A 21051-nucleotide genomic window follows, 5' to 3' on the forward strand; every position below is an offset into this window, starting at 1 on the left:
GGAATAAATGTATAAGGAACTTTAAAGTCTTGGGAGTTGCTGAACTAAATCTCAGATAAGCATGGTGAGTCGTCTGATGCAGGGTGGTTTATTGCCTAAAGGTCACTGTTTTAGAACAATGTGGTTTGCTGTTATCCCATTACTGTCACTTTCATTAGCACAACAGTGAAGTCTAAGGGATTCATCTAGAGTTTGGCAGATGGAATACTCCATCAAAACATAGCAGTATCCCACCATGTTACATATTCTATAGGCTATAATTGCACTATGGCTGACATGAAGTCCCCGACGTTTGCCAGAGTATGCCTTCCAACAATCTCTAAACAATGTCCTGAACTATAAATTGCAGCCAGCCCAAAATATCAGTTTAATTTCCCACTGATAAAATATACACCTTTAAAAAACAAAATTTTCATTACTGTACATTTAGAGGCAACGGCATTCTTCCAAATGTGTCAGCAACTGGAAGATCATCCACATTCAAATACAATGACCATTTCTGATAAGCGCACTGACCTGATATTTTGTTATCTTACAAGGTTCCCGCTCCATGAAGGTGACCATGCCCAGTCCGTTCTCCTCTATGCCATTCTGGATCAATGACTTGTTATCCCTAGACTCCTTCACCACTTTAACTTTTAATCTGCTCCGAAGAACAAGTGCTGCATTGCCTAGTACCCAAACGGTAAAGAAATTAATTTACTGTCAAGATAAGAAAAGGACTTCCAAGTCTGCGTCAATTTAAACATACTTTTGAACCTTATTCAGCACTTGATAGTATTTATTTTGGGAGTTTCTAAAACATGCAACCAGCAGACTAGGTGTATTAGCTACTGATAAGATGAGAATATATACTGATTTCACTAATGATCCCTTAGCTGGTGATGTTCATAATATATAGCACAGACATGGAGCAATCTTCCTAAGTAATCTAATTTATGCGGTCAACAAAGTGTGATAGGCGGGTCATAAGAAGCAGCAGTTCCCCTATGGCGGCCCCAATCCACAAACCAATGGATTTAAGACCACTGGATGTGGTACTTGTGCAATCTTGATTGGATAACTGCATCTCTTCAATATACTTCCAGGGGCTTCGACCTCTGAACTCTATTAGCTTTTAAAGAGATAAAAGGCAATTTACTAAACCAAGTATTCCTAACTTTCTGCTCTGATGGAAAGACACACATGCTGTTAGAACATGTGCCTATTGCTAATTTAATCTGTATGCTACTAATGCTTACAAACTCTGAAATTCAATGAGTTTTAGCTCACTCTAAGAAAGAAAAACATCAAGGCAGATCAATCATATTTCTTACCTTCTATAACCTGAGTAACTTGGGGTTGGAAGTTGTCAAAGTTAAAAGGGGTCAGAAACCCTAGGGATCCAAGGTGGAAGGCCATTACCGGAGGCACACTATTCTGTACAGAGAAAAAGGGTAAAAGACATTTACCAGAATTCAAATATCAAGGTGTTGACCGTTTCTTTAACATACTTCAGCGGTAATTTTCATATTCTCAGCATCAATCTGAGAGGCATCAAACAGTTGCAAATATAGCACCGGAGCAGCTGTAAACCTCCTCAAGAACACTTTGTTGCCATTGAAGGTCACTATTTCATGTCGCCATTGATGACCATTACTGGTTGGGGCCATCAAGGTTCATTATTGCTTGAGCCATTAAAGCCCATTCAAGCTGCTGCCACTGTGTTGAATTACTGCTTGGCGCTATTAATGTTAATGCTTAGAATGTATAATTAATATATCATCAGGGAAAACCTGTGCTTCATAATAGATAAATACTTGCCAATCAATAATGACTTGGTCAACTGAATTTCATGACTGACTGACAATCATGTTTCTCGTTGCGACCAGAGGATTTCTATTGACAAAGCCAGGGGTCATTGATGATCAAAAGGCCCCAGAGCTATTGAAGCTCATTACTGTAGTAGGCCATTACAATTCTTTCCAGCTAAGGCGGTCAGTGGTTATGAATGCATCAGGCGTAAGGCTCGTTTCATGTGGTAGCCATTTATTAGGGCACGCGCCAACTGAAACCAGGCAATGGTACTCTGAAGCCCCTAGATTGGATTTGGAACTATAAAAAACAGGAACATTCATAGGAAAAACTTTGATTAAGGTCCACTAGATGGTTGGTGGAAGAGGAACAGTGCGTATATGAAGACCTCAAAAGATAGAAAATGCAACAATAAAGGCAGAGACAGTGAGAGAGAAATAGAAGGAGACAGAGTGGGAAGGAACAGGTATATAGATAACCGCTCAGGATGTATTCTGATGCATCCATGTATTTGGTATTTACATAGAACCTAATGAAAGTGAGCACAGCACTGTGCCCTGTCTGATCCTAGAATTCTATGGTAACATGATTAAAAACCACCAGGTCAAAGGCTGAGAGGCTCAAAAGCCCCCAAACACCACAAAAATGGCAGGATGGGCATTACATGTTTTTACACAGACCAGCCCTTACTCCAAGTGGTTTACTTTATTGCACCCCATAAACGATAACCCTGCTGTGTGCAATGTTTACTGAGAGTGCTAAATACCTCCTATTATGAATGGCTATAAATTAAATGAGACACTACATATGGAATGTGGTGTCTTCCACGTGAACTTGTACTTCTCAAAATACACAGCATGTTTTAACCCAGTATATTTAAGTAGGTGTGAGCTGCTGAAATTCACCAGGAGAAACTGCTAAGTTGATAGTTATCGTACTGCTCAGAATTCTGATCCCTGCGTGAACAGCAGTTTTCGCAGGTATAGAATATAGAATCTTGGCCTGTGTTCTGTTGATAATACATGCAGGCCTCCAACAGATAAGAAAAACAAACTCCTGCAATGGCATGCGTTGAAACATGAAGGCACATTATTTTGCTGTGTCATTCAGGAATACCTGACAACGGTATTCTGGTAATTATTAAGTGCAAGGCAGCAGGTGTGCGTTTGTAAACAGATACAGTGTAAGCTAACTAGTGCGCTGTAACTGGAGCTTCGCTTTCATTGGATGTATAATTGATTCGACATCACGTCTCCTTGGCAATATCACTTTCATGGTCAGTGTGCTTGTTACTGTGTGAAGCATTTTTCTTTTTTGCAGAACTATGGGGCCTGCTCGCCAATCAATTGACTAATACAATGAAAGTAGATTATTTGTAAATGGGGGATTTACAACTGATCTACATTGAATAACGCACAACTCAAGCTCACACAAAAACGGAGGCTAGCAAAACACTATGCTACTGTGGGAGATCTTCAAATTAAAACATGGAATATATTTCTAGATTTTGAGAACCGGCAATGTCGAGCCCCTCTATATCATCTGCGGCAACGCAAAGACAGCTACAGTCAGTGCTGCTGATGATATGATATGGGTCACTGCAGAGGAGACTACTTTCAATGGCTGCTGATGATATGATCTGTGGCACTGCAAAGGAGACTACTTTCAATGGCTATTGATGATATGATCTGCGGCACTGCAAAGGAGACAGGAGACTACTTTCAATGGCTGCTGATGATATGATCTGTGGCACTGCAAAGGAGACTACTTTCAATGGCTATTGATGATATGATCTGCTGCAATGCAAAGGAGACTACTTTCAATGGCTGCTGATGATATGATCTGCGGCACTGCAAAGGAGATTACTTTCAATGGCTGCTGATAATATGATCTGCGGCACTGCAAAGGAGACTACTTTCAATGGCTATTGATGATATGATCTGCGGCACTGCATAGGGGACTACTTTCAATGGCTGCTGATATGATCTGCGGCACTGCATACGTGACTACTTTCAATGGCTGCTGATGATATGATCTGCGGCACTGCAAAGGAGACTACTTTCAATGGCTGCTGATGATATGATCTGCGGCACTGCAAAGGAGACTACCTTCAATGGCTGCTGATGATATGATCTGCTGCACTGCAAAGGAGACTACTTTCAATGGCTGCTGATGATATGATCTGCGGCACTGCAAAGGAGACTACATTCAATGGCTGCTGATGATATGATCTGCGGCACTGCAAAGGAGACTACATTCAATGGCTATTGATGATATGATCTGCTGCACTGCATAGGTGACTACTTTCAATGGCTGCTGATGATATTGTCTGCGGCACTGCAAAGTAGACTACTTTCAATGGCTATTGATGATATGATCTGCTGCAATGCAAAGGAGGCTACTTTTACTTTCAATGGCTGCTGATGATGATATGATCTGTTGCACTGCAAAGGAGACTACTTTCAATGGCTATTGATGATATGATCTGCGGCACTGCAAAGGAGACTACTTTCAATGGCTGCTGATGATATGATCTGCGGCACTGCAAAGGAGACTACTTTCAATGGCTGCTGATGATATGATCTGCGGCACTGCAAAGTAGACTACTTTCAATGGCTGCTGATGATATGATCTGCGGCACTGCAAAGGAGACTACATTCAATGGCGGCTGATGATATGGTCTGCGACTCTGCATAGGAGACTACTTTCAATGGCGGCTGATATCATCTCCGGCACCGCAGGGTAGACTATTTTCAATGCTGCCGATGATATCATTTGCGGCATCGCAAAGTAGACTATTTTCAATGCTGCCGATGATCTCATTTGCGGCATCGCAAAGTAGACTATTTTCAATGCTGCCGATGATATCATCTGCGGCACCGCAAAGTAGACTATTTTCAATGCTGCCGGGGACATCCTCTGCCGCACCGCAAAGTAGACTACATTCAATGCACCTGAAGATATTATCTGCGGCACCGCAATGTAGACTATATGAAATGCTGCTATCATCAGCAGCACCACAAAGTAGACTATCTTCAATGCTACTGATGATATCATCTGCAGCACCACGAAGTAGACTATCTTCAATGCTGCTACTGATTATCATCTGCAGCACCACAAAGCAGACTATATTCAATGCTGCTGATGATATCAACTGCTGCACCACAAAGTCTACTATTTTTAGTGCTGCCGACGATGTACTATGTTGACAGAGTAGAAAACTCTGGTGAGGTGCACATACACTAGAATATGAATTTCAAACCGCCATGGTTGTGTGACAAAGATGTTCTCGTCAGGCGCAGTAGGTTTGGCCAGTAACCTTCCAGAACAAGACCCATAATACCACAGGATCCAGGGGTGAGCTCTCATTCGTGCCAGCTGACTTGGCAAACACACATCACTATAAAGGCTTAAAACAAAATTATGAAGTGCTGAAATGTTTTGTGCCTGGATGTTGACTCCTCGGGGCACAAAGTAAGCTTGCAGCCAACGCTTTCACCCAGGTCACTTGCTCCTACTATTTTGGGGACACCAACGCAGTCCATTTCAAGGGTTGTGATCTGCAAAGCCCCTTACAACAGTCAGGCTGTTGTTTAAGAGCTGCTGTAAATTTGACTGCCCCTTAAAATTGCGGTTAGTGCAGGAACTCAACCAGTACCACCTCTGCCTCTAAGGAGACAGACAGAATTTGATATCAGCTACAGTGCACCACGTTATCCTTTTAGGCAATTTCACTGAAAACTATGAATGCACTAGACTTACGTAAGGCCTGGCTTCTGCATTACGACTCATCTACAGTCCTTTAGGAATTGATATTGGGGCATATTTAACATACTTTCACGCAGCGCAACACAGCAAACCACCTAGCTGCGCTGCGTGAAAGGAAAAGGGCGGAATGAGCCATATTTAACATCATATGGCACATTCCTATCCTTTCATTACACTGACGCACCAAGCAGCCTAGCGCCAACGCGGGCACCATTGCACTATGATGGAAGTGTGCCTGCATTGTAAAAAGGATTGTTTTTGTGCAGGAAGGCACAACTTCCTGCACAAAAACTATCCTCTGAGTGTTTCCTCTTTCTATGTGTGCTGCAAAGAGGAAATAACGAGGAGAAATAAATATATTTAACCTTTTTATGCGTCACCTGGGGAGGCGTAGCATTTTGATGCATTCGCAGGTCTACCATTAATGGTAAATTTAGGAATGCGCCTGGGGCAGAGTAGCGCAAGACAGCGATTTGCGTTTTGTTGCGTGACTCTAGATTTATCGAGCCACTCAGGGTGACGCAAGTTGGCCCTGCATGGCTTGATAAATCTGACTTTGTTGTTGTGTGTCCCTCGCGCCCCCCTTGTGTGGTGCAAGGGTGAGGCAACAACAATGATAAATATGCCCCATACTATTTTGTCTTCACCAGTTCTCGGGGGCCATGTGCAAGAATCGAAATGTGATCTCCACAACTGCGTGCAACACTCTACAAAATGCCTTTAAAATTACAAGTACAGATTTTGAAAAACAACCCTTCCTGTGAATTGCACCTCCTTTTTCGTATCCAAATACTACTCCTGCTCTCCTTACAATCTAGTGTCCATTGTTTCACAATTACGTTAAAAAAATCTTCGGCCCAAACTTCATATTCATTTCTCAGGCAAAAACAAACTGAAAACATCATAATGGATTCGCATTTTTCTATTTTTAAAACTTCAGGGCACTCACTTGGAAAAGGGAAGATGCATAGAGTAAGGTCCCATCTCCTCCGAGGCAGATGATAAAGTCAATTTGATCCGAAATATCGTCGTAATCTGTATATCACAATTTGAAAAATTAAATGTGTTAGCTATCGCTACCCAGTAGGCAATTTGGGGTTTTCACACCTAAGCAATAGTTCATTTATGTGTCCTATTACGAATATAAACCTGTGCATCCAACTAGAAAATAACGAAAACAAGTAAGGAATTGTCATTGACAAGGTGATACACCACACAGAAGGTGTAGAGCTGAGATACAGTACATTTCTTATGTAGTTAGAATAAATTACAACCTATTTTTTTTACATTTTTTTTTAACTCTTTTTATTAACATTGCTCAATAGACCATACACCACATAAATGGCTTGCAGTGACATACAGTAAGGTGAATACACTACATCAATGCTAGGAAGCGAACCGATGGAACATAAGACAATGAGAGCCTAGCGAGCGTTTCTCCCGGTGAACCGGCACCCCATAACAAATGCGTAAAGCTAGTAGCACTACCCAGGTCACACAACACAGTGCCCCTCCACCCTCTTATGGCTGGTGTATGTCATGTTCCATGCACGTTCCCCTGTACCTTTGCCAGGGCGTCCATATTTTCTTCCACTTCTTGACAACCCCCCTACTTTTATACACAGTTTCTTCCGCCTGCTGGCACAAGTCAAGGTCACGCCTCCATTCTTCCAGTGTTGGAGGTAAGGATGCCCCACCACCCCCTGGAATTACAACCTATTTCATGACGTAACAGAAAATGTTAATCAAGTTTCGAACACTGGAAAATATGGAATAAATTCTAACCTTCTCGGAAAGTGCAAAATTTCTTCTTTACTGGTGAAAAACACTCATCGTTGATTATAGCTGGGTCTTCCAAAACTTTCTTCTCAACATAGACAACCATTCCTTTTGTCTAAAAACAGAACACAAAAGCAATAATTTGAATGGAAATGTCAGATGCACACTTTTTTTTTCTACCGTCTTACAATCACCTTCCTTAAGAGCCACCTCCGCAAAAAGGAAAACAACTTTTGCTGCAATAAGTCCCACCTCTTGCCAAATCAGAATTGGTATTCAGAACTTAATAGTGAACAAAATGGACCAATCAGTCTCCAGGAAGAACCACCACCACCACCTCCCATAGATAGCCTCTATGGCTAAGTGCTTGCTACCCAGAAATAGGCGTGCAAGAGGCAACCAATCGATGGGGCGCAGCGGCAGGAAGAAAGACTTAGAAATAGACTACCCAGTCTCTTTTTCTCTGGATACATAACCATCCACGTTTTGAGGCCTTGCGCTAACTGAATAATACCGTCTAATGGTATAAACAAACAACTAAAATGTCAACAATGTTCAATGAGTCAATTTAACTTGATTCTGACATAAATAATGTGACATGTCTTAAATATTCAAATTTGTGATTAACATCTAACAACGATTAGTACTTGTAAAAAGCTAATGAAACCAACACCATGTCTCTGGAGGTCTTTATTGATTTCAATGTGAGGTATATCGCCAATGTAACTTTAGAATTACCAAATCCATACAAATGTCATTTTCCAGACTATAAAACATACCTAAATACATGTTAAGACAATTGCTGGGTGCAGTCATGTTAGAAGGTACCACTTTCAGCTTAGACAATGTGGGCCTTCCTATAAATAGGTTTTTGTCAATCAGACTGTGTTATATCACACCTGCGAGGGAGTGATAATATTTTTCTGCACATCTGTATTGGTCTATTTCACAACAGATGTCCCGCACACTGCAAACCAGAAACTTTGTGTTACATCATGGTTGATTGCAGCAAAGAGGTGGGTATCTTTAGGATAAGATATGCACATCTTGAGACCTCAACCGCCCATGCACATTTACTAAAACAAAATGATTTTAGTTTTTAGTAAATTTTCTTTGCTTAGAGTGCCCTTTAGGATATCCTCGCAGATTGGAGTTTTGTACCGTAATTGTAAATCTACAAACCAAACAGAGGTAGAAAGAGGAGACGAATATGTTATACAAGGAAGATCACCACTAGTATATTTTCTTTGCATTGTTACAATAGAGCCAATGCAAGCTACAATGTGACAAAGAAGGCTGAGAAAATGTGGTGTACAAACACTCAACAACGTTTATGGATATACGATAGAGCTCCTTGAAACCATACTTTTCTTATTCTTTAAGCCATGCTTGTAAAATATGCTGCATTAGGACAAAGTCATACAATGGCCCACTGAACTGGGGTTTACACTTTAGGGTGTAAGATATGCCTTGTACTTATCAATGTAATGATTTACAAACTACCCTAAGAGAGGATCTAGTGTATACTTAAGGGGGTGTGCGTTCTACTGGTTATATCCTGGTCAAGCTTGATCCAGAGTTTAGCAGCGGTAGTAGTGTCTGTCAAGATGGAGGAGTACATTATCTCTGCCATCCTGAGGGTACTACCTCTACCAAATTTAGAGATGACCGCCTGCTGTTTGTCATCTCGGTACACTGAAGGAAACCACAGTTACTGCGGTTCATTTCAATGTACTAAAAGTTGGGTGTATGGCCACCGTCTGATTTGAAAGCCATCCACCAAGAGATTGGCATTTTATTGCTTTTGTAAAACAAAATCTCACAGCAATTTTTGGGGGGAATATTAAAAAAACTAATGACCTCCACTCCCATGGAGCTTTCTCCTAGAATGTAGTAGTTACTATTAGTTTGTTCATGTCCTTCACAACTAGGTCTTTCATGCATTGACAGACAGGCAAAAAACAGGCATTACACCTTAAATACCAGTGTAATGTCCCTTTCGAAGGGACCAAAGAGGGCTCCACTGATCGAATACTTAACTTTGCCTGTCTCTAAATGAGGCTGATGGAACAAGGATTTGGCGAGCAGGGTACTCTGTCACAATGGTGATGGAGTGTCCAGTCTGCAAAACTCTAAATCGGGGCATTATATTTGTAAACCAAACCAGTCTACGTGCCTGACTAGGTGATCATGGACAATAATTCCCTTATCTTACAACAATAAAAGTTATTGCAAACGTCCCAGCCCTCTGTATTACATGCATTATCAGGAATCAGGGCACAAACAATAGTTATGTAAACTGACATTAACTATCAATATCAATTCTTAGCCTGGGGAGCTCAGGGCTTGGATTTTAAACACATGGTGCAAATTGAAAGCAATGCTTTTCGTGTACCTCAGTAAGAAATATGCAGAGTTCCTTAAAGGGCTGCAAGAGGGTCGCATCCCTGATCTTCTTGATGACCAGAACACTCTTAGGAGGTTTGTTCCAAGTTAACCGTTGACTTGCTGGGTCCTGAATGTGCCTGCAAAATAGAAAATGAAAGTGAGATGAGAGTTTAGAACGTCGTGAATAATGTAGAAGACCACATTGATATCAGATATTTTACTTGGTGGGGAGGGAGGAAAAATCAAGTGGACTGTGCTGCCAAATGCATTTATTTCAAATGGCACGACAGAGACACCAAAGCGGTCAGTGTGGAGCAGAACAGCCTCCTGGTTGGAAAGAAGCAGACTAAAACAAGGAAATGTGGAATGGTGTAAAAAAGTAATATGGGTTTAGATTGAAACTGCAATATAACATGAGCTCAACATTGTTTATGACCAAAATGGGAACATGATTCAACATTTGCACTTACTACCTTCTAGGATTGTTTTAAACTGTAACCCGTTGCTCTGTTCCATCATTCTTAAGCTTTTTTTTTTTTTAACAGTGTTTTATATAGCGCGAACTTGACCCGAAGGTATCGGGTTTCAGAGCGCTTTACATAGCAACAGTTGCGTTACATGAGGACATATTCATGTTTTTTGTCAGGCACGGGGAGATTAAGTGATTTGCCCAGAATCACAGGATGTTCAGCGTCGTTGTCGAGACTCGAACCCAGTTCCCCAGATTCGTCGTCGACCGCCCTAGCCGTTAGGCCAACTTCTCTCCCCTTCAGATGACTAACCAGATGGAGTTGTTTGTGTACTGCGTAGAACTAAACAAAAAGAAGGTACACTGAGTGAGGTATGTGCCTAGGTTTACTTTGTATCTGGAGCCAAAACCTAACATTCAGTCTATATCTTTGCTTTCCTCCCATCAACCACAGCCCTTCGCAAAGGTTGATTATTCAGCTTTGTCCCATATTGCCGTATTTGGGTGTTAAACTTGTACTAATATGCTGAAACCTTTGTCCAGACATTGCCAACGTGTAAAATGTACTAAATAATGTACTAAATAATGTACTAATACTATCACACAATTTGCAGTATTATGCCACACGGTTTGCATTTTATTGCTGCACAATTCAGTCAACCCTGCCACATAATTTTCCCATATAAATCCAGTGGCTCCAAGTATAGGGAGCGTGAATGGAGAGACTGTAGGATGTAAATTCTGTTCAATCATCAGGTCCTCCCTGGACCGGAAACAAGCATCCTGGTCTGGTTTCAGGGTATCCCCCCTCATCAACCAGGCTAGCTTGACTCCAAGGTAACTCTAAGGTAACTATAACTCACGCCCTCGCCATGCATTGCTAATTACCCCACATATTACATCTTCTATGCCATCTTCTATGACATCATTGATAATATCAGTGCAAAATTTGCAGTGAAATTATTAATGAGAAAACTGTGCATGGCGGGGGAATGAGTTATAGGTACCTTAAGGCACGAGCTGCTGCTACTTGAGATAAGTATAACTGCTGAATTTCTATGGTTTTGCGTGTGTAAAATCTGAACCCAACTATAATGTCCCCCTTGTAACCTTTGTTTTTTCAGTGAAGATAGATAGATATTGGGTTATGTTGAGGATACGCAACTGGAGTACTCCTTACTGGAGTTTGCTACTTCAACTGGTCATCTCGTTAACTGAAGTCTTGGTCGAAGGCAACAGCCCTGATATTTGGTCTATTTAGTGGTGGCCAAGAAATCTGGGATGTGCCCCAGTCATGTCCAATCGGGTTTGAAAACTAGGAATCAAAATAGAGGAAAATGTATAATTTGCTCCTCAGGTAAATAAAGTTGTCACCGCCTGCTTCATGGTCCATAAAACCTTATGAATAATGTTTCCTTGGCACCCAGAAGACTGCGAAAGACAGCTGTTAATCTTGCAAGGACTACCGGAACTCACTTTGCATTGGACTTCTTCCTAACTACTGAATGACAGACTGCACATAGTTCATAATAGGTTCCAGGATCGGTTCTTGACTTACGTAGAAAAGACCCAGGTTGCACAATAACCTTCTAACCTGCACTGGCTTCCTATGAGGAAGCACATGTTGTTTAATTGCATGTATCTGATGCATAAAACCTATTATGACAAAGACGTATATAGTTACAACATTTGTCACATATCTTGCTTCTTGTAGGATTAAATCTCATAACATATGCCTATCAAAAGGGTGTAAAGTTAGACAGGTCAAGGCCAATGATAAATCCTTCTCTTCAAGTGTTGCAATATGTAGTACTAGATCAAAGAAAGCAGCGTAGCCGTACAGAGGTGTGATACCTTTATTGTGTAAAGACATCCCCTATGCGTATTTCCATAGCCCTGTAACCAAGTGTCACTTGTGATGGGAAAACATGCTAAATGTGAAGTAACAATTTCTAAAGTAAATAGGACTTGAGGACAATACAACCAAGACATCATGAGACACTGTGCTTAATAATGCAGACATATACATATGTTTAATGTATACACATCTCCCCAGCCAGGCTCCAACTGTGTCACTTGTGAAGAGAAAACATTGTAAACGTGAAATAAAAAATTCACATGTAAACAAAACGCAAGGAGAGTATAGCTAGAACATCACGAGGCACTGAGCTATACCACGCAGGCAGGCCTACTAGGAAACACTAAAGACACAAAGGGAAAATGGAGGTAGGTTGATACTAGGTGACAACAGGTATGAGTGACAATGGAACATAAAACAACACAATAATTTGACATAGACTGTCAATTGATATAAAAGAGGAAGAAAATCAACTGAAATTTTGGAAACTATTTAAAACCTGTTTTTTTTAATTACATGTATCTTCTGTACATAGAGATTGTTGCTTATTTTTTTCTTATCAAACAGGAACTGTTTACACTGTCTGATTCTATCCCTGGCTATATGACTACAACATTAATGTTCTGGGTCTCACTGTCTCGTCTTATTTATTTTCCTATGTCTCTGTTCACACAAGTGTATTACTACTCAGCATAGAGATTCAACTCGGGGTCACCGGGTGTGCTTTACAAGGTCTCAATCAATCAGTCACTCAAGTTACAAAGGGCATATATACGTAACAGATATTCGATGACATTATCTTTCATCGAAAATGGCTTCAATAAAGATAACATAAGGAGTTTTAGTTATTTTGGTGTGGTGAAGAAACCACTATTTGTTCCATACTCCAGCCAAAAGAAGAGGAGACTGGCAAATTAGAAAAAAACAAATAAGAGACAATGAAGCCAACAAATGATAAGCAATGGGTGGGCTGCAAGTCCTGTGTTGTATAAAATATCCCTGGCAAGCGAGAGCGCATGGAGTGCATGCGATGTCGTAGGTGAGACCTAAGACTATTCTAAAGAAAACACCACCTCACTTATTTCCTTTGTAAAGTGCTGACTTGTAACAGACTGTCCCTTAGTAGCACTGATGGCAGTGCAGGCAATAGTTGTTGACGATTATTTATCCACTTCCTGGGTGAAAACAGCATCTAAAACTGTAAATGATTGGGACATTAACAAAGACCTTTTCGATCTGATCTTTAGGAGGGGTCAGACTGTGGGACTTACTCCTTTTTGGAGGGGGCCAGGTGAAAAGCACCCCTGAAAATGTAATGGATGTTTGGAAGACTTCTTTGCATGGGATTGGTTTTATGTGTGTATCCCAAAATGGGCGAAGGAATTCACACTAACAGCATGTTTCCACTTGAAAAACAATTACGAAGGAAAGAAAAGTCTTTTTCTAATTGACACTTATGCTCGCAAGCTTATCTTTGTAAGGCACCCATAACAATATTCATACATGAGGAGGTATGCAAGACTGAAACATACCAATGAAAAGAGAATTTAGGTTGAAAAAGAGCGAAAATGGCCAAAATACTCTGTATGCTGGAGACTGGATTATGTGTAAAAACAGGTGCCACTGGTAGAAGCGGTGACAAATATGCGGTGTAATTTGTCGTATTATCACAGGTAATACTGTGGCTGACACCAGTTGTGGAAATTGCTTCAAAATATCTGATTCAATCTGATGCCTGGGAATACAACACTAAATTGAGGAATCTAAGGGCAAAAGAATCCTTTTGTATGAGTTTTTCAAACTCACATCACCTTTTCAACTGGTGGTTCTAGAATGCCTCTTCCATAGTGTTTAAATAGAACTGAAAGCACCATAATGTCTATTGCTCCAAGAAAGATCGAAGCTGATTTGACAGCCTTGAGTGGAGGGTCCTGGAGAAGGTCATAAAGCAATCTAACTGTAGCAGGCGAACGCAACTTTAAGAGTGCCTCAAAGAAGTAGACTACATGCTGCCAATGTTTAGGCTAATAATTGCATCAAAGAGAAGCAGAATACACCCTGAACATATCCTTTGCTGTCAAACAGAAGGTGTCTCAATTTTTCGCCTGGTCTTCCTCCAGCCTTCTCTAGCCATTATCACATCTGAAAGGAGACTTTGTTATGGCTATTTTGAGGGAATGGCTATAGAGAAATGAATATGGAAGTGAACCACCATGCTGATAACATATGTGACGAGATTATTGGAGACTATTTATTAAAGCACGTGTTCATCAATAGTAGTACCAGCCACATGGGTGACGGGTTTACTTGCAGAAACTGGGTGTCTGGAGCACATGGACAGTTGGTCACATTTCTGGAAAGGGCGCTACTGGACATGTGTGAGCAACTACACATTGCAGCATGTAGAAGGGGAATGAAATCTGTACAGCCCAACACCAACTAAAATACTGTTTTAAGGCAAGCTGTGAACAATAAGCAGTTTGAAGCACAGGGGAAATAGGGTCTAACCAAGGCACACAGGGCGTCACGAAATCCAATCAGACTTACCTTGCCAGACTAATCTTAATGCCTTGCCACAAACTGCACAGTGCCTACAGGTCAGCCAATAAAATGCCATGTCAAGATACAATGCAGGCGCACCTTATAATCATACAGTTAGCACAGTGGTAGGCGTGCTACAACGGAAGTGGTCAGGCAAGAAACTCATATAAGACATGTAAACAAATCCCCATTCGAAAACACTCCAACAGTTGAAAAAAACATCTACACCACGAGCAGTGTCAATAATAAGCCTAGTCATCAAGGGTGTGTATGTTGGTTATGAATATTTATAATCAGAATAAACAGCATTACTTCTCAAGCCAGAAACACAATTTTAGCTTGTACCAAAGACCAGTTTTTGGAGGCTCACTAAAGTTCGTAACTCCAAGTATCTTTCCATTTCACATGATTCAACCTGATGAAACTGTAAACGTATACCCCTCACAAATACAAGCCTACAGCTTCTAAAAAAGAAAATGGAGAGGCACATCATTCACAACACAGTCACCTTAGTCAGAGCAGACTTGTTATATCCTTTCCTTATCTCTTTTCTTTCCCCCTTCTGCTGTCTCTCTCTGCCCTCCTCCCAATGGTAGTAGTGGTCCCTCCATTTGGCGCTTCGTTGCAGCGGTGATATCGCCACTCCTGCTCCAGTTTTCTCGTGGGGGCTGAGAACTCCTTCACTCCGCCGAGGTAATCTGCATATCCCACCCTTGTCGCCAAATGAAGTGAGAAATCCACACGGAGTCCAGAAGGTGAAGATAAGTGGATGTATTTATTACAGGTGTTTCCCCGACGGCCAGTCAACCAACAATCCCTCTCACCTCAACATTCCATCGTGAGCTCCCAGCAACATTCTGAAGAACCAATGTTCCACTGTAGGGGGTGGAATGTACCATTGGGAGGAGGGCAGATAGAGACAGCTGAAGGGGGAAGGAAAAGAGATCAGGAAAGGATATAACAAGCCCTCTCCATTAGAACACTGGACAACACACTGGCCAGAGCGAACGAAGGAGGAGACAAAGCCCCTATAACGCTAAGTGATCATGTTAAGCCAACACCCAGGAATCATGGCTTCCCTGGTTCCACATCCAGACTAGGGAACAGCAATAGCTCGCACAACACTTTCCAGCAGAATCTGGAATGAAGCCTTCTCTGCTCCAGACCCAGTAATCTGGGACATCCCACTTAGGACATAAAAGAAAGAACCTGGAAATGGACTGAATCTCTAGCAGAACCGCAACCCTGGGATTCTCGGACCAGGAAAAGGACAATACAATTGGGGAAAAAGACAATACAATTGACCTTGCAACTGCAACACAAAAACTTTTGAACAGCCAATCAACAACTGTAAGAAAAGACCCAGGAACAGAACCTGTACCAGTAAAGCATCCACAGTCTGAAACAGGTACAATCAGTCCACAGCTACTGGTCCGCAAAACCCACAGCTCCTCTTTTCCAATTCAAAGAATCAGTAACCGCATGAGTAGGAAAAATACAACCGCAGCACCTGGATTCTGGCAAAGCGGCTTTGGCCACAAGCAGAAAGCACGTCATGAAAAAGACAGGCCTTTTAAACTTGCCGACCTGCCCACCCGTTCAATCAGTGCCCACTAAAAGATGCCCGGCCACAGCCCCTCCGCCGGTGAGTGCTCCTCCTATGAAATTGTGACCTAAAATACTTCATGGAAAGCACTTAGGCCACCAACTTGGAATTATGTTTTCGCTATTTAGACCCACAGATAAAGTGTACTCCGGCAGTGATGTTAAATACGTCATCTAATTGTGCAATAAACGTATAGCAAGCTTAGCCAGATGATGAGTCATACAGCCCAACAGCCCTACCTTATCCGAGAGAAGCTTTGTATGCACTGCTTGAGTGGAAAAACACAGTTACGGGGAGACTATGTGCATGCTGGGTACGTCTCACGGTAGTCTGCAGGTGCCAGGTTCGAATCCCAGCACGTTTCGGTCCCAGTGTTGAAAACACAAACTCTTTTAATTTGAGAACAGTAGATACCCTGTCATCAGAGAAGGGGGTATGTGCGAACATGAGGATGACGGACGTGTGTGGTATCCAATCATAAACCATTGCTTAGCAACTGACTCTCGTTGATATAGGAATAAAGTAGTGTGGAACGCCCACCACATAACGGCTGGTTGCTTTGAGAAGCGAGGGTGCTCTCCCTTTAAAAGTACTGGACCAGTGAAAGAAGTGTAGGTACTCCGTGCCAGCGAGCGAGCACCAGCCAAGTTCAAGCACTGCTAAAACGAGATCTACTTACAAATCATTGCCTTTCTACTCTAGTATTTTCATGTGGCAAAGTGTTATTATTCCCACAGAATCTCTGTCAAATGGCCACAGTTCTGAGCGTCTGGCTACCTAATGCTACCATGAATATACACATGAAGGATAAATGAGTGAAACTCGTGTTTTGTTATGTGTTTTTACAACAGTACCTACAACCCTGGTGTCCAAAACAGTGGCGAATAAAGATATGCCCTGAAGAAATTGCCTGATAAATTCGAAGGCAATGAAACATGTTGGCAAGTAGATAGTGTCTCTATAAAGAGTAGCCACATTCACTTTTTTAATTGAAAAGCATACAGCATATAAGAACAAGAATAAAGTTGTCTGTTCGTGCTCTATGCGGTTTTATGTTATATGTGTGGTGTTATTACACTAATTTTCTGTGTTGTTTGTATTGTCTCACTACACTTACCACTGTTAACACTATTACACTTGGTTGGACACGTTTCCGTTTCGCGCGATAGCAACGATGATGATAACAGGGCCGTCCTGGTGAGTACCTACCAGGGGTCCCATTGGTGGTGCGCCCGTGAGGTGCTATCGTGCTGTTTCACATTTTTTTACACAATTTTGGTGTGGGTATTTGTACTGTTGTAAAGAAGGAGACAGGCTTTTTAAGATGGGCTATTGACTGGTGTATCCCCAACCCTGTACATTAAGAGACGGGTGGAGGTAGTTGTTGAAAAAGTGCGACACGAGATACCCAAGTCTATAAAATTGAGTGCCTTGGGTCTAGGTCATGTGTGTTTTTGTTACCTAATGCTACCAGACAAGATCAAAGGCCTATAACAAGACCTGAATCTATTCTGGCTTAACGACCAGAGTTGCAGACTTTAGAACTGGGAATCTAGGTTCAAGTGTCGGCTAGGCTCAAAATCAGGTGAATCTGGGCAACTCACCTAATCTCCCTGCGCCTACAAAAAAAAAAAAGAGAGACTGCGTCTTTGAGTAATGTAATTGGTGCTCTGCTCATGTAAGGCGCTCCAATGCCTTTGGGTCAAGTTTGCCCTATATAAATCTGCAATCCCCCCACTCCCCTCAAAAAATAGCAGAAGTCTGCGCTCGGAACCACAGAAGCCTTTGCTCAGGCCTCGGATGCTTAGAGTTGCTCGCCAAAAGCTAAGGGGTACCCCAGGGCTGGTCACTTAGCACCGTGATGATGGACATTTCTCCGAATCCATATTCCCCAGCCTCAAGCACCTAGGAAGAGGACTGCATGTGTCTCTAATAATCCTTTTCCTTACCCTCCTGCTACTTCTCTCTTAACCCCCCCCCCCCAAGTCGTTTTGCACATATCACTAATGGGGGAAGGAGGGACGACTGAGGTATGAGTTTGCAACATTGCTAACCTGTAATATAGACATTCCCCGAGTGGGCAAGTATTTCCTACCTAGATGAATACAGAACTCCTGCTATTCTGGGTTATACATGTATGACTAGGTGCCCAGTGTTCCAAATGTCATTTCCTGATTCAACACTAGAGGGCCATTAATACACTTAGTTGCTCGTTAGGACCTGTTCTGCACTTTAAATGACAATTGAGATGCTTTTTTGTCTATTCTAAAACCAAGATTCGAGACAGTTTAGAAATAGTGATCCAATTTTACGATTTCAAGCCCAATTTTTGTACATGGGAGTGTTAAGGAAGGAATGACAAGTGTGTTCAAAGTGCTAATGGTCACAATGTTTACATTTGTAATGTAGATACTCTCCCCTCCCCACACATTCCACCACGTTATTGACTATTTCTTGCCAGGCAGGATTCTATCATAATACTCCACTGGCTCGTCCGGCTCCATCCTGCAGACTAGATGTCTTAGTGTCAACCCTGACATCTCCTCTTGTAGGTCAGCAGTTTGACTCCAGAGAAGGATACATCAGTCTACCATCCTCTTAGGGTCAGTTAGCTTAGTAGTCCAGAACTGGGAAGTACCAACACCTGTTATTTACAGTGCTTAGAACCGGTAGGAGTGCAGTTTGAAGTGGTTTGTATAAAAACAAGTTTTACCTTCATAAGTACTAAAACGGATACTGACTTGAAAATATCTATGTATGAAAAATCGACTTCCATCAGTACATCCCCTGAACAGTAGGATACAAACTTCGCTGCACTAAATCAAGCTACCCTTTCACCGCAATGAGTGAAGATATAAACACAGATGTTTGCTAGGACAGCCACTAAGCACACTCGTGATTTCATATTTCAAGTCTTATTGACGTAAATAATACATGGCCATCTTTACATTTGCTCTCGTGACTGACCTGGGATTCCTTCTCTTCAGTCTCCCTGTGATTTATTTTCCCTTTTTTAGCTTCATGTCAGTTAATTCAGTCAAAATGCCCTGGCAGGCATGAAATGGTACAGAAAAAAACTTTAGCTGGAGGCAGGATCGGGCCTTGTCTAAAGAGTGCGCCAGGACAAAGGACAAGCGGACACCAGCCTGAATATGCTGTGGTTTCTATAGCCGACAGCAGACTTGACGAGATACAACCATTGATTTGAAGACGTACAGTTTTGAAGGTTGAAGATCTACCACCAATGTGTAGGAGTTGAGCAGACCACAGACGATCATTCGCTCAGCCTAAATGGTGGACTGCAAGTTGCTATTGCCGAGATCAACAACATAAGCCAAGAACCAACACTAACACACTAGCGTCCCTTTACAACAGGCATAGAAATTAGAGATGCCAAGAAAACGTTGCTCAACAAGCTGGAACAGAAATCAAACTGTGTTGAAAGAGGCGGCTCAAGGACAGGAGCCAACGCAATAAGCTTAAGCTTTCTTCAGGGCACAAATGTGTTGAGATAAAGCTGCTTCACCCCAATCACTCCGAACTTGCAGACAAATTTAGAATCAGAAAATGGGTAGTGCCATAATAGAGAATCTGCCTTACACTTAATCAGGCTTTTTACTCGCAGGTCCCTTTAGATCTAATGTAGGTAGGGCACCTTCTATGTGACTTACAACACAAGTGCAAAGGTTGTTTTGTACTTTAACTATAATGACTGCACAGGCCCCTTTTCAGACTTCACAGCTGGTAACCGACATAAAAAAGGTTAGCTGTATGACTTATTTATCATGCATACAAATCTTCAGTGCCTTAAGATGCTTGACCTGCTCATTGTTTCTTTGCCTTGGGTGATTATGAAATCCTCAAAGTTTCTTCCTTGGTTTCCATGTGTCTTCGTCCTCTGGAAACGGAGTCTAAATGCATGCAAAGGTGATTTCAAACCATTAGAAAAATGCATTTTTCTCTTTTTCTGGTTCAGATACGTCACTGGTCACCTTCCACATAACCCTATTATTCGTAAGTCGTTGGTAACAAATTTGCCAACAAGCGCACAAGCTATTCCATTGACCTTTTGCCTGTAAAGGGAAAAGGTCACATTAGTTAAAAACATACAGTAAATAACTTTTGCAATTGCTCCACCGGTCTTCGTCCTCATTCGCCTCTCCCATGTTGCCTCTAGTTCCTGGGGCAAATTTGCTCCTACCCAAGATGAAAGAACTAAGTAATTGAAGAAGTTTACATGATGCTACTGCACATAGAACAAGCATTGGAAATGCAATAGGTCTCGCATTAGGAAAGTTTGAGCGATTGGTATTGTAAATGACACTTTATGTGTTGGTTTTGAAAGTATCAAAATTAATAGCTTTGTCAGTTACAATGTCAATAGTTTTAACTTTCGCAAATGTGACACCTATAGCATTTGTAATGCAATGTGTGTTGTATTTACGTGACTTGGATGTATTGATATTACAAATAACAATGGCTTTTAATTTTGTAAATAATGTGGTGGTGGATGCGGTGGTGGTGCATGTGGTGGATGTGGTGGTGGATGTGGCGGTGGATGTCATGGTGGATGTAGAGGTGATGGTGGATGTGGTGGTGGATGTAGAGGTGATGGTGGATGTGGTGGTGATGGTGGATGTGGTGGTGATGCGGTGGAGGTGGTGGATGCGGTGGATGTGGTGATGGTGGATGCAGTGGTGGATGCGGTGGTGGTGGTGGATGGGGTGGTGGTGGATGTAGTGGTGGTGGATGTAGTGGTGGTGGGTGTGGTGGATGTGGTGGCGGTGGATGTGGCGGTGGATGTGGCGGTGGATGTGGCGGTGGATGTGGCGGTGGATGTGGCGATGG

The 21051-nt window shown here is 42.0% G+C and overlaps 1 protein-coding gene across 6 annotated transcripts in view; it reads right to left on the reverse strand.

Moving 5' to 3' along the window:
• NADK (NAD kinase) overlaps positions 1-21051 on the reverse strand; it is a 412984-nt gene that overhangs the window by 37347 nt on the left and 354586 nt on the right. For all 6 annotated transcript variants that reach the window (XM_078642447.1, XM_078642449.1, XM_078642451.1 and 3 more), the window contains 5 exons: positions 9737-9866; positions 7348-7456; positions 6512-6597; positions 1317-1419; positions 517-671 (listed from right to left, as the gene is read on the reverse strand). In XM_078642447.1, the coding sequence (XP_078498573.1) occupies positions 517-671; positions 1317-1419; positions 6512-6597; positions 7348-7456; positions 9737-9866 (583 nt within the window). The remainder of the gene's footprint in view (positions 1-516; positions 672-1316; positions 1420-6511; positions 6598-7347; positions 7457-9736; positions 9867-21051) is intronic.

The sequence above is a fragment of the Lissotriton helveticus genome, chromosome 5_1 (genome assembly GCF_964261635.1).
Source record: "Lissotriton helveticus chromosome 5_1, aLisHel1.1, whole genome shotgun sequence".
Classification (NCBI taxonomy): Eukaryota; Metazoa; Chordata; class Amphibia; order Caudata; family Salamandridae; genus Lissotriton; species Lissotriton helveticus.